The sequence below is a fragment of the Centrocercus urophasianus genome, unplaced genomic scaffold (genome assembly GCF_019232065.1).
Source record: "Centrocercus urophasianus isolate 14NV4802_14NV808 unplaced genomic scaffold, USGS_Curo_1.0 seq_11, whole genome shotgun sequence".
In the NCBI taxonomy this organism is placed as follows: Eukaryota; Metazoa; Chordata; class Aves; order Galliformes; family Phasianidae; genus Centrocercus; species Centrocercus urophasianus.
In genome coordinates, this window is record NW_024884253.1 from 48976176 (window position 1) to 48991126 (window position 14951).

At 38.0% G+C, this 14951-nt stretch overlaps 1 protein-coding gene across 4 annotated transcripts in view; it reads right to left on the reverse strand.

Moving 5' to 3' along the window:
• The window catches only part of PPP4R1 (protein phosphatase 4 regulatory subunit 1), a 59798-nt gene that overhangs the window by 32825 nt on the left and 12022 nt on the right, over window positions 1–14951 (reverse strand). For 2 of the 4 annotated variants that reach the window (XM_042833731.1, XM_042833748.1), the window contains 2 exons: window positions 12256–12391; window positions 3841–3947 (listed from right to left, as the gene is read on the reverse strand). In XM_042833731.1, the coding sequence (XP_042689665.1) occupies window positions 3841–3947; window positions 12256–12391 (243 nt within the window). The remainder of the gene's footprint in view (window positions 1–3840; window positions 3948–12255; window positions 12392–14951) is intronic. The other 2 variants (XM_042833738.1, XM_042833756.1) reach the window with 2 other exon arrangements.

The window sequence follows — 14951 nt, forward strand, 5'->3', positions numbered from 1 at the left end:
CGTCTGAACTGTTTTTTCACTAGAAATATATTAGTGATCTAAAAGCTGCAAGGTTGAATACAACCTGGAACCGCTTCATTAGAAAGCACCCAAAATGCCCTGCCAGGAAGAGATCCGCGTTGTACAATTTGTACATGTAATTACATCAAACTCTTCTTCACAAACCGCATTTCGTGAGGCTCATTGTTCACCCACAACCCACAAACTGACTGCTGACATAACAATGTTGAAACACTGCTTAGTATTCCAGAAGCAATACTCAATCTTTTTAAGCTGGTACATGCACAGAAACTTTTCTAAAGCAGGACCACTTGAAGAGTCCAAGTGATTTCTTACCATTCTTTGAGAAATATGTCAACAATTTTGGGGTTTTTTTCTTTTTTTAATTGTTGTAGAGCTGATGTGTGCCATTGTTACAATACCTCAAAGATCTTTGTCATGGCTAGTATGTCAAGAGCTGTAGCCAATTGGTGTGTCAAGATCCATGTCAATCATACCAATGCATACAGTTTCTTCCTGTGCCCTCCCTCTTGAAATCATTTATTTGGATCCTGTTCTATTTCCAGCGAAGATTAATTTTTATGTCACACCAATGCAGCACTTAGCACAACAAAGATGTCATTTAGATTCTTTGAGTGTTGCCGCAGTGCAAGAATAAAAGCAATTATTGTGTTGAAATTCTCTTGCCCACAAACACAAAACAAAATAGCTGCCTTATTGCAGTCCCAACTCATTTAAAAAAAACAGCAACAACAAAAAAACCAGCATATTGACTTTGGGTAGAAACCACGTCTGTAAAACATCGTCCAGCTACAAGACTTGATAAGTCTCCAGGGAGATCTCGTTGTGGTCTTCCAGTACTTGAAGGGAGTACATAAACAGGAGGAGGAACGGCTGTTGGTGGATAGAGACAGAACATGGGAGATCGGTTTTAAACTGAGACAGTGAAGATTTAGGTTAGATATTAGGAGGAAGTTTTTCACACAGAGGCTGGCGACGCACTGGAACAGGCTGCCCAAGGAGGCTGTGGATGCCCCATCCCTGGAGGCATTCAAGGCCAGGCTGGATGTGGCTCTGGGCAGCCTGGTCTGGTGGTTGGCGACCCTGCACACAGCAGGGGGGTTGAAACTAGATGATCGTTGTGGTCCTTTTCAACCCAGGCCATTCTATGATACTATGATTCCATGATAAGTTCATCGATTATATACATTAAGTATTAGCAGGGCAAAAGACTACTTAGGCATCTTTACAATGGTTGCTGTTTCAAATTCACCATGGTTCCTCTATTTTAGATAAGATCAGCATTGCAAAGACTACACAGATGCTGTGTATCTCAGGTGCATTTCTCAATTCAAACCTCAATACATCAACTACCGTAAAAAAAAAAAAAAAAACCAAAGTGTCTCACTTTCTGCAACTTGATTGAACAAGAAAACACCCCCCAAAGAGTTTGAAAACAATTCAGTTATTATACACTTTGCAGTGCAAGTTGGAAAAAAAAAAAAAAAAAAAAAAAAAAATTTGAAAAAAGCATCAGACATGAGAAAACTGAAAAACAATTCCAGTCACAGCTACCTTAACAAAACAAATCTACACTACCATTTAAATAATTGTGGAAGAACATGATTTATAAAAATGCGAAATAGACTGAGCTCCCTAAATTAATTTTGGTATGGGTTAAGACATAAGGATATTCTAATTACCTGTCTTACAGAAACAGACTGAGTCCAATGCAGCAACTGCTCGAGGCATGAAGTTAAGTCTGCAGAAATTTAATTTGTGCAGCAGCTGCAGAATCCAGCACTACTAGTTTGGCAGATCTAAGACAATCTCTACAATGCAGGAAAAGCCTGAAATGCTGCTTTTACGGATGCTGAGAAAATATCAACCCTGACTAAAAATGTACTCCACCCCCATCAAAGGAAACAAATTGATTTGAGCTCAGCTCTTGGCTTTCATTCCATCTCTAGCTAAACAAACTTCAGTTTGACACACTTAGTTGGTCACCAATGGAAAGTCCACGGCTACAAAATCACTCCACAAGGTCATTTTCCCCTATACAGATCTGTTCTATTTTCCAAAGTCAAAATGAAACTTCAGCAAGTTCCTGGTGCTCAGAGCTGTTAGGACCACCGCACAAACAAGCACTGTATATATATGGATTACAGAAGCAGAGCTTAGCTAGGGAAGTGCTGTAGAAACAGTTGCATGTCATTATTCATTACTGAAGGCATTTAATTCCAAATGAACAGTAACTTATTTTTTCTCCTTAAGAATCCTTGGGGAAGTACTCAATACAATTATATAATGCTTACATTCCTGGCTGAACAAGGATGTTAGCTCACAAAAACAAAAGTGTGCATTTTAAATGAAGGAGGTAGGATCTTACAGGATACTTTTTTATTTATTTTTTTTTTTTTTACCCTTGGAGCTGCAGCTCTGGAAGGCAGAACTAACAGATCTTACACGGAAGCAGCAAATTTTCTCCTCATACAAGATTTAATACAAGGTTTTTTTTAAACCCTCCATATCATTCACACAGCAATAAATGAACAAACTTCAGATCTTCTCTGATGTTTTGCTGTTAAAGCCTTTTTTCTTTCTTGAATTGTATCAGCACTGTGTTAAGTTAAATTCAAGTCTTTTAACTTTTTCTAGAGAATCTTCAACCTGGAATTTTGTTGCAGCACTGCCCACATAATTTTTCCTCTCAGTTTCCCTCTTCAAAGCATTCATCCTTTCTTTCAAATTTCTTTTTCATTATTTTCCTACTTCTGCCTCTTATTCCAAACACCCAGAGCAACCACATCAGCAAAAGCACTTCCCTAGAGTCTTTGTATTCATTATTTATACCTACATCTTGTCTATCAATTCACAGAATTATAGAATCCACTAAGATCATCCAGTCCAACTGGCCACCTACCACCAACGCTGCCCACTAATCCCTCAGTACAACATCTACATGTTTCTTTAATACTTCCAGGAACTGTGACTCCATCGCTTCTGGGGCAGCCTCTTCCAATGCCTCACTACTCTTCCGGAAAAGAAATTTTTCCTAATATCCTTCAATCTGAACCTCCCCTGGCACAACTTGGGCCATTCCCTTTCTTCCTACGGCTAGTTACATGGGAGAAGAGGCCAACTCCCACCTCACCAGGTAGTTTGTAGAGAGCCATCGGGTCTTCCCTGAGCCTCCTCTCCTCCTGACTGATCAATCGTAGTTCCCTCAGCTGCTCTCATGAGACTTGTGCTCCAGACCCTTCATATCTTCTTTTTCTTTCTCTGGACATGCTCCAGGGCCTCAATGTCTTTCTTGGAGTGAGGGACCCAAAACCAAACACAGAACTCAAAGTACAGCCTCACCAGAGCTGAGTACAGGGAGCAACACCCTTCTCCCTGCTGCTTCTGCCTCACTTGTCTTCACTACTAATTTCCCAAAAGGAAGCAAAAGAATAACTTCAGCATTCAAGTTTTGTCAGAACTAGTAGGAGTTTTACACGGATGCTTTGCAAGATTCTTTTCAAAGCAATAAATTTCATCTTTATCTACAAAGCTAAGATTAACGTGTAGATTTGCTGAGTAGCTACAGTACATTAAAAATTATTTTAAAATATACCAATGGGAAGTGGTAGTTACACACATTGAAGAAGTTCAATTCTGTTGAAGAGCAAGGAAAAAAGTTGTCTTTGTGGGGATGATTCAGAGAAAAGGAACTTCACAGCATTTTATTACATTCTGCAGAAACCTAGTCTGAATACTGAAGACAGAGAAGACATTGGTCCAACTTCAGCAATTCTGATATTTCTTCATTAAGCCAGTAACATGTTTAATGCTACCTACCTGAATCATCAGCTAATCTGCTGATTCTCTCCAACACAGCAATACAATCTCTCTCATCATCACTGACTTCCTTCAAAGTGTCCAGTAAACTTCGTGCCACCATTTGCCTAGTTTACAGGAAAGATTTTAAAAAATAGCATTATTTGTATCCAGAAATATAGCTAAATCATACAGGTTTCTTAAACCAAACAGTATAGTTTCACAAAGATTTACTTTCAACTCAGTAAATTCAGTTAGCACTGCTCTGGGAATTCTTTATTCCAATATTCAGCATAATCTTAACTATTAACTTCAACCGTAGCATTTATATACACATATATACATCCCTGGAGCTTACAAGGATAAAAGAAACCAGTCACAAATTTAAAAAATGGTAAACATCTGACAAACGAGCAAACCAGATCTTAAGTCAGCATCAACCTTCCATCCTCACCTCTGAATCCCCTCACTTGTTTCTTAAAAAGCGAGACAACACAAGTAGATATTCTTAGAAGTTTTAAACACAATTATGAATTTATCTTCGTAAACACAGTGTGAACTCTTAAGCTGAAGATTTCCAAACCAGTGACGGCCTTTAAAGGGTAAACTTGATTCATATTCAATGTAGAGCAGTGGGTATATTCTGTGATGATAAAAAGAACACAAGCAAATGCCTGGGACACATGCACTTGGGATAAAAGAGAAGTCACAAAGGAAACACAAAACCAATCTCAATCATCACTTCTAATTCACAAGAAATTTTTCTAAGGCTTATTTTCCAAGCGATGCAGCCAAATTTGAGTGTTCATTCTGTAAGGGGTCTGCTGCAGTCCAGCTTACAAAGTCATACCCTTCAGCTACCTAGAGAGCCCTAAACCCTGAGTTTTTAAACAGTATAGCTGACAGCACAGCAAGTAACCTTTTTTCTCAGCAACAACCTGCAATGATGTATGGCTGTCTCTAGCTGGATTTCACTCTGTGTGGCTCTGTGGGTTGAACATCAGAGAGTAAGCAGGATTATTCCAACAATGAAATGGGCCAAGTAACACTGTCCAACATGCTGCTAGCTCTTGTATTGCCCTTGAGCTGTTTATTAAAATGCTAAAGCAGAAAGGGTCAAGTGCCAAAAAGTTCCAGAATGGACAAACAGAAACACTGTTAGGATACAGCCTAGATATAAGCACTGTTGAAAAACAGCAGTGCTGTAAAACAGGAGCAGAAGCATAGATTTGATCGCAGCAAATGGTGAATGTGAGCAGTTGCCACAGATGGTTACACTCCTAATATACAGGGAAAACCTGAGAGCTTTCGTTCTATGCAATCGAAGAAAAGCAGGAGGCATTCACGGATTCCTGAAGTTAAGTAAACATTTACGTTTTCCCAAATTTAAATACTTCACATCGGTCACTCGCAAAACTATTTTAAATTAAAACTGTTTTATCAGCAGATGAACAAAATTCTCTCAAAGAAAAAATAAAACCAATTGCAAAAATACTCTTCTAAGAAATTTCCTTTTCCTCACTCTTTTCAACTTTCAACTTGGTAGAAGTGCCACGTCTCTACGCAGAGATCCTGATTTTCAGTTGGAAGTTGAGCTGTCAGAATCCTAACAGAGGGAAACATTATGTGACACACTAACCTAGAAGCAGAGTTGACTTGGTCTTTTAAAGGGCTGGACAGCTCTGAAAAGAGAAGAGGAACATATGAAGTAGATTTCACACATCAGCCTGCCTGGATGCATCTCTCTCCCACAGATTAAATGCTATCTCAGAAAGCAAGAGAGACGACAAGTGATCCGATGTGTTGGAAATTTGTGCCTACTGATACAGATGCAACAACAATCCAATCAAGTGCATTGTCAATAACCTTGTACCCTAGTGATCCAGAAGAGCTATAAAGAGCTAATCACCTAAAGCACCTCCTCTATTCCAGATACAGCTTTCTTACATATTTTTAATCTATTTAAGACAACATCCAATCTATCTGGTGCAACAACAGACCCTGGATCTTTAACTTGCATTTGCACTTAGAGAATATTCTATCTCTCAGCAAGGACTCAGAAATACAAAAACAGTCTCAGCAAGTAATGAACCACAATAAACAGTGTTATTTCACACCTGGCTCCTGGGAACTATGGAATGGTTTCTAGCATACTGGGAGATCTGTGAAGACTCATCACCTCATAGAGCTTTGTTAGCAGTATTCTGAACTGTGGTGGCTGTAAGCAGTGCTAGCTCCTGTGAGTTGGACAGATGGTTATGCAGAAGTAGCCACCCTGTAAAATGAGAGTCACAAAGTTTCTAAATAGATGAAAACACAAATGCTAGCTTGAAACAGATATGACTTGCTTATTAAACCCACACTAAATGACATTCAACTTTTTCCATGGACTGAAGGTAGAAGATAACCCCCACCTGCACCCAGGTGGTACATTCTCACTGGAGTTTATAAAAGAATCAATGCATTCATTTTTGGTTTTAGTAGATTCTGGAGAAAAGCACCAGGAAAAAAGGCAAAAGGGCAAGCTAGGCTCACTTCTACAAAATGCAATTTGGTTAGCAGCCAATAATAACAGGGTAATCTTCAACTCCATCTGTCCAGTGTTCCAGAAGATGGTATCCACTCGTGTCCCCTTAAATATCATAGGTTTTGATTTAGTTCTGCCACTACCCTGACAATCTGTCAAAATTATTCATGTGCTTCCAAAGCACAAACAACAGGACATAGAGCTAAACCTACTTCACATTTGTCACAGGCCAAGAGCCAGCATGTAGGCAACTAATGAGGAATGACTGGTGCCCTGCAAGCACTTCAACATGCTCTGTTTGCTGGAGAGCAGAGAGTAAGGAAGGGTCCCCGGTGCCCTAGCAGTCTGATTTCCTCCTCGTGCAAACACTGGTAGTCTAGCTACAAAAAGCATACAGCAGACAACTGCAAAGAATTATCAATGCATAATAACATAACATAGGTCTAGTGGTACCTGCCCAGCAACTGCCAGGTGAGTAGCAGGTGAGCACTTGTGAAACTGGAACAGATGTCTCTGAAGGATAATTTGTCTGGTCTAGATACTGGTGCAAACGCAAAAAATGAGTGAACACATTTCATCTTCAACAAAGGCAAGGAGATACCTTTTGTGACAAGGAAAGGAGGAAGAGGTTTTCTTTAGTGATAATGACAACTCTCCATAGACTGAAATCTAACAGGGAATCAGACTCCTTCAAATATGACACAAATGACTCCACCAACATCAGTGATGGCAACGGAAGGGGTCTCAATGGCATTCTGCTCGTGTTAAATCCCTGGTTATCAGTACATGACCTAGAGACTAGCAATAATAATTTTGTGCCATCTCCCTCCTGCTAGGGTTTGGGCAGTGATTACCTCTAATGAGATACCAAGGTCCACCAAGAACCCTTTCAAGTTCTCAGTGCCAGCCAAATCCTCTTTACTGCAAAAATTAATAGAATTGCATCTTTCCACTTGTAGTACCTGATTACTCCAGGTGCAGAGACTTACTAGCTGTCTTGCCAAGTGAAGCTTCAGTTCGTTAACACTACATCTGTAAACTCTCAAAATTTTTTATTCAGTATTTATACACATTTCTTCATTGTATGACTGTCTCCTAGACAGCAGTGTGTCTATTTGTTCTTTAAATAGGTTACTGGCCAAAGAAAGGGCAAAGACCAAAGGCACGAAGTACAAGTGCTTTAGCTTTTATGTGCAAAAGTGGAAGACAATCAGCAAAGTTCAACTTCATTTAAGATTTTTTTTTTATCACCACATGTGGGAAGAGCTCTCACCACACTTGAAAAACTGATGGACTTGCAATTAGAATATTTGTAGACACTATTTCACTGTTGATTAGCAAAAGAAGAAAATGGGGATAGATTACACTCTGCCTTTATATCCATGTGCAGGACACAGATATTTTCAAGACTGTGCACAAGGACATAATTGGAATATACAATGATATATTCCAAGAGTAGCTATAAATACTTCTGCACGCCTCATTCAATTCCCTTTCATACACTGACCTTATTTGGAATCCATAGTGGGAGTTGTAAGAGGTGTAATTACTGTATATCAACCATAGTTATTAGCCCTTCAATACATTTCTACTACAGAATTTAAATGACAAGAGTTCATCTCCATAATAGGTGCATTTAGCTAGAAAGCATAGCCTTAAAAAATAAACTTTCTTTGCCCATTTTCAGACAAGTTCTAAAGTCCTCAAGATTGGAGGACTTGTCATATATACATGAGTATCAGTAGTATTTCTACTACTGATTATTGAAATAGCAATCTCAAAAGCTATTCTGAATCAGCTCCTAATTTAAAAATCATCATCTTTGTACTTTTCTTAAAAAGCAAGGATAGACGTACATTTGTTGTTACAAATATCAGGAGCACTGTTGAATTAATTCTTTTCTTAGTGCTTTGAGAAAACTCTGACACTTGATTATCAGGTATATAGGATTTTACTGCACACTTCTAAGCTAAGTTAAACTTGAGGAATTTTTCTTCGGTATGTATGTATCTGCAACTCTGTGTTTTGGGGTTTGTTTCTTTTTTACTAGATTTTATTGTGACACATGGTAAGATCAGGAAGACCAAGGAAGCAAGAAGTCAAAAATTAGATGAAATAATCTAACACATCCTACAACAACAAGCTCTTTGAGACACATCCTTGTCAAGATGAATGGCATTACAATTTCACCTGCACATCTTCGGCAAGTTTGTCATTTCCTTATTGTCAGTACTCACCAAAAAAACAGAAAAGAGAAAGTTTACACTGGGCTAGGCTGCACAGAAAAGAGAGGAAGTGGGTAAGAAAAAAAAAGATAGGGCAGATGTAGATAACCAAGTCCTGAATCAGCTTCTTGACTATAATCTGATTTGAATGAGAGTAAGGCAAGGTTAACCGAATCATAGAACGGCTTGTACTGGAAGGAACCTTAAAGCCCACCCAGTCCCACCCCGTGCCATGGGCAGGGTGGCTCCCAGCAGCTCAGCTGCCCAGGGCCCCATCCAACCTGGCCTTGAACACCTCCAGGGATGGGGCACCACAGCTTCTTTGGGCAGCTGCGCCAGCACCTCACCACTCTGAGAAAAGAACACCTGCCTAACATCCAAGCTAGATCTCCCCTCTTTTTGTTTGAAACCACCCCCCCTCCTCTTACGACTATCAGACCAGGTTTACAAGGGAGATCTGTCTGAAGCTTAGGGAAGGCTCTCTCTTTCAAAGACTTATGATGTGTAGAACAGCACCAAGAGATGAAAACAGCTTCCTGTCTCAGTGGGGATACTTCCTGCATGCCAAATCTAATTTTTAAAATACATGATGAAATTAGGTTCTCGGCTCTTCAAAAGAGAATTGGAAAGGCTTACAACATGACTTTGAGATACTGATCTGTAATATTTAACAATTATGCTTAATTCCTTGGAAATAAATTGACCCCTCAGCTCCAAAAAAGCCTCATTCCATAACAGAGCATATTTTCTAAAATTTCTAGATTTATTGCAGAATCACAAAAATATAAAATCAAAATGGAGTCAGGAATAAAATAATCCCACTTAAATAATTAACTGCCTTATACAATACAAAAAGCGAAATCTTTCTGATGCCAATCTCTCTACCACCTGGAGTCTAGAAAACAAGAAGGCTGCCTTCTACAGACCATATTAAATAACCTGAAAACATCCTGAAACATCCTAAAGACACTATCACCACTTCTGGGATTTAGATGAGTCACAGAAGATGCCTGCAGAGATGAGGCAGAGCATTTCCAGACTTCCACATTCTGTCACAAGCAGTACTGTTCCAATAGAATTTCCATTTTAGTTTGCTTCCATTTAGTTTTTATCTGTGCTGCAAATAATCTTTTATTCAAATCTGTCGCATATCCTGCTCCTCTGCTCCTTCATTCCTTCTCACAGCTGAAATTCCAGCCAGCAGATAGGCTCTGCTAGGACCCCAGCACGAGCACACAACAGAACTCTTTTGCAACTTCTTATGTAATATTCTCTAAGGGAAAAACAATGAAGTACTTCAGAACAGAAAGCAGCAAGCTAAGAAGATGACTTAACAGCGTCTACGTCAATAGCCAGGACTGATAATACTGACAAAATTCTGCTGCTTTGGTTTGAAGAGAAAGAGCAACAGTAATTCTTTAAATTGAGATTAGGCTGATGAAACAAAAAGGATCTGGTCAGGTACCATCTTGCCACTCAAGCAGATCGACTGGTGACTGTTGCACACTTCTGAGACTTCCTTGAGAAGCAAGTTAATGACAATAAAGCATAGGAAAATCCTTATAAACAGTGGGGATGTAGATCACAACATGCCAAAAATCATTACAGCATCCACTTCCACTGTTGAGAAAGCTGGAAGAGAATACCCCATCTTACTCTCTTTTCTCAGGTCATCTTGTCAGAAGTTATACATTATGTTTAAATAAAGAGGCAACTTCTCTTTGCAAATTTAGGTTTTATCTACTAATATGTCTTAAGACCCAAACAGATCAATTTCCATTTTAAGCAACCATTTTGACCCTCAGACACCAACTAAGAAATCACAAGTGCTCAGGAACTGACTCAAAGGAGACAAGGCTTTTGCAGTAGTCAGCAAAAACAATTTCAATTATTCATTCAGTAGCATCATACGCTGCAAATGTGGTACATATGCAGATGACTAATCAGACAAAATGACAATAAAACCAAATGAAAAAAGAAAGAATACTTAAAATGGCACGGACAGACTTATTTTTCCTTTTTAAGAACACTAAAAGGGAATTCATCAGTTTAATTGAAGAAAAAAAAATCTTATCCAAATTTATCTGTGCTCAATGACTAACCTTGGGCATTTACAACTTGAAGCTTGAACACACATGGAAGTTTGTCACTGAAACATGGTTTTATTAACTCAATCATATAACAAAATCTGAAGCTAGGCATAGGTAATTGGATGCGATTATACCATTTTAATGAGCCATAAATTAAGCTACATTTAAGCTGTTTACTTCAATCTTTTGTCCATGAAGCACTCCATTTCACCTCTGTATAGCAAAAATGTCTCCAGTATTTTCTCAGACTGATGCTAAATCATCACAAGCTGTCTGTAATCATTCATGTTTAACTGCTACTCGGTCTTACCACTATAACATGCAATTATCTACATTTTCTTATACCACATGAAGCATCTAGGCCTTATGAAGCATCAATCAACACGCTTATACCAGCAAAAACAAAAAACAAGAAAAGAGAAAATTTCTTTATTCCACCCATTTTCCCCTGCAGAAAAACTCAAGCAAGCAGAGGATGCGCAGAGCTGGACAATATCATCAAAAAGATTTAAAAATCCTAAGCTTACGCTTATGCATGCCTCATATCCAAGTAAAGCATTAAGACTCCTATTCTTGTTTAAAATTGAAGACACAACTTTGGTTTCCGAGTTTGTTCTCCACCCTACTGGCTTTTATTACAGGTATTTAATTGTGGCAATTTATAGGTCTAAAAGGTTATCTCCTCTTCCTTTCCTCTCCAAGAAACTGGAATAACAAACACACACCCCTTGTGCCTGACAACGAAAAATACAACAAACTTGCAATTTCCAAAAAACAGAAAACTTTAAAATCAGGCTTTTCGGAACTAATTTATACATACAAATTTATGCAGGCTATAAGAAAAATCGTAACGCATTTGTTAAATTCAGTTAAATCGGAAGGAAAACAAACCAAGATTCCAAACTGGAATGTGTTTACATATGGAGTATGGAATTTTAAGTACACTTCACATGACTGAAGTTAAGAACATGGTTAAATCCTTACAGAACAGGGGCCATGAACAATAAAATAGAGAGATAAGTCTATAGGATGGTTGATCACAAACTTATGTTCCATTCATTACTAAATTAGAGTATTCAACGTAAAAGCAAGCATGCTTTAATAAAGATGTTCTTGGGAGGTCTACATTAAACTCTTAAAATAAAATACCAGAAAATGTCAACCTCAGTATATTCTGTACATTTCCACGATCTTCTAAGTCTTTACAGCTAAGATTACATGCTAGTAAATGTTGATTTTGAACTTCTAGATCCCATGGCAGTGTTTGTGTATGCAGGCTTGTGAAATATTCTACAACACCTGGGCTGCTGAAGTGAAGCAACTAGGTTAGTGGCATAACAGAAATAAAAAAGGGAAAAATATAACTACAATATTAGCTTCAAATAGCAAACATTTTTTGTCACCAAGATTATTTTGCTCTCTGTAAGTAGAAGCAGCATCAGTAAACTAAAGGAGGAGTGGAAAGCAGAGAATTCTTAGGTATGTTTTTAAAATAGTTATTATTTGTATTTCGTGCAAATTAACTTCCATCAGATTTGAATGAGATGAATGGTTTTGCATATGGTTAGCCAGACAGAACATTAAAAAAGCATACCTGTTAAATATGTTCTCACTTGCAGCGTACTTGTCCAGTCTTCCCAAAGGCGTCAACATTTCATCTTGTGAGACAAAGTCCAGGGCTGAAGGTATAATAATCACATCAGACTCTGAGCTGTAGTCATCCACACCAACTATCAGAGACATCAGAAATACTCCTTACAATCACAGTAGTTTAATACTAAAATGATGTCTGTTGTTGGTCTGAAATACAGAATTCTAGGCTAGGCTCCCATGACAATACGTTTACTAATCACACTAAATCACTTCCCTAGTTTATCCAAACCCCAGAAAGCTTTTTCTATACAAAAATGATTATCTACAAATAGGATTAAATGAATTTTTAGTGATCTTCTCTAAATACCCAAACACGATGTATCACTAAATATCCACGGTTTAATCTCACCACCAGTATTCTATATACCTTACATTTTTTTTTTATCAGGCAACTGACTTTTAGCTTTTTGAACATACAGCCTAAAATCATAGGTGCAATTAGTCCAGAGATAAGAAGTTAATACAACATCATCTAACACAAAAGTTTTTTAAAAATGAATGAATTAAGCACATTTAAATGTTCAGATGTGTGTTGTTATATCTGACTACCAAAGTTCACCTGCTGAACTTTGCTGAACTACTAACCAGCTCATCAAAAAGCAACTTCATATTAACAGAAACCACAATGAAATGTAAAAGAGGTCCATGCCTGCACTGTAGAGCTACTTGAAATTGGGACTTTGAAATACTACCATTTTTAGCTTCCAAATGCCCTCTAAACTACTCAAACACGCAACAAACACCCTGCAAATACAACACACATCTGCAAAAACTGCAGCTACAATTGCTGAGTTGCAACAACTACCCCAGGTCACTTTACTTCTGAAAATACAACGCTGCAGCACACCACAACTTCAGTCTGACCAAATCTATCTGAAAAGCTTATGGAAGATCAGCAAATATAAACAGATACCATCAATGTAAAAGTCCAACAAACGGAGAAAAGGAGTTTCATACAGCATTATGTAAACTGGTTATGAGACACTGTATGATTAATTTCTGTGTTTAACATTCTGAATATATAAGTGGGTACCATGTGCTGAATGTCGTCTTTGTTGTATTTCAAATGTCAAAAGATCTAACAACAGAAGTTCTCTACAACAGTAATATTTTTAGAGATAAACTGAGTTAATAGCATCACTTTACCAGCAAAAACAGTTCTCCCACCTTCTATGCTGAGAATTAATGGACACTGTTTAATTGCTCATAAATAAATCTTTGTATGTAGGCCCTAATTGTGCAGTTACTGATAGCATATAAAATCTTTAATCAAAATGAGACAAAGAAATTATTGGAAAAAGAGAAGGGTACATTAATGGTACTTCTTAAAGAATCTTACAAATTCGAACTTAAAAAATAGGAGCAAGGAAGAAAGCAAGCTAGGAGCTGTGAAAGACAAAGTAGACAGCAGGGCAGTCTGGGGACACAAAGTAGTGCTCTTGGATATACCTAAGGCAAGGGATAACAAACTGCTGAGGCTCAAAAAAAGGTCAGTTGCATAAAGCTGTTGCAGCAAAAAAGGAAAGCACTTGGCAACCCAAGGTTTACACAACTGTTTGAACTTCTGTTTGCCCAGACCTTAGGAGACCGAGCACAGGGTTCAGGTTTGTGGGTTTTGTTTTGTTTCCCATGTGTCAGTGCTTTTTGTTTGGATCAGTTATCACAGGAAAAGGTGAGGGAAGGTAAAAATGCACTGATGCAGCAGGTTAGATTTTTACACCAGGTAAGTTAACAAGGAACAGATCATTCCACAGATGTAAATTCAACTCGTTGATTCAACTGAACGCAGAAGTTTTCCTGTGTTAGTAGCTAGGCCAAGACAGCTATGCCCACACCTTTCTCACAGAGACCTACCTCACTGCTGAACATGAGATCCTACTCACACACAGACTTTTCAAGGACGAAACACGTTCTGTGGCATCCATACATGAATTAAGTCAGATGTATATTCCCCACTGAAGAAAATGAACTGCATTCTCCTTTTTTTTTTTTTTTTTTTTTTTAATATCATTATAATTGTATGCTTCACTAGAGAGCCAAACCACTGCACTCTGATCAATTTCTTAACAGACCTAAATGAATACAGTTCAGCTGCTGGGGGGGAAAAGCATCACTTTCATAGTCAAGTGAAATTAATTTTTTAACAGGATCTTACATTCCTATTTCAAAGTCTGTAGATTAGACCATACATTTCAAAGCATAAACCAAGGAAAATATTACAAATATAGTCACCTAATTATGCTGTTAACTATCAAATGCATCAATGAAAAAAATACGCCAACCCTTACACCAACCTTCATTAGTTTTAGTTCCTTTGCTCTCAACTTCAACTTTGCATTCAGTGTTTCCTTTTCCCTTCTCATTAATTCTTGTCTAATACTCCCACATGGGTTTAACAAAGATATCATCTTAGCTGCTACAGAACATGAAGATGGCTCAATCTGTGTATGTCTTAACACATAAACATGCACCACAGCTGGCTGGATATCTGGTGCCTTTTATTTAGTGATCTGAATGTTCTCATACATTTTGCCCGGTGAAAAACCATCTAAGTCAAACAAACTGCTAAAACCACTCTCTTTCAGAAATATCAATGGTAAACAAATGAGTAATTGTTTCCAATTCATTTGTTTGAGG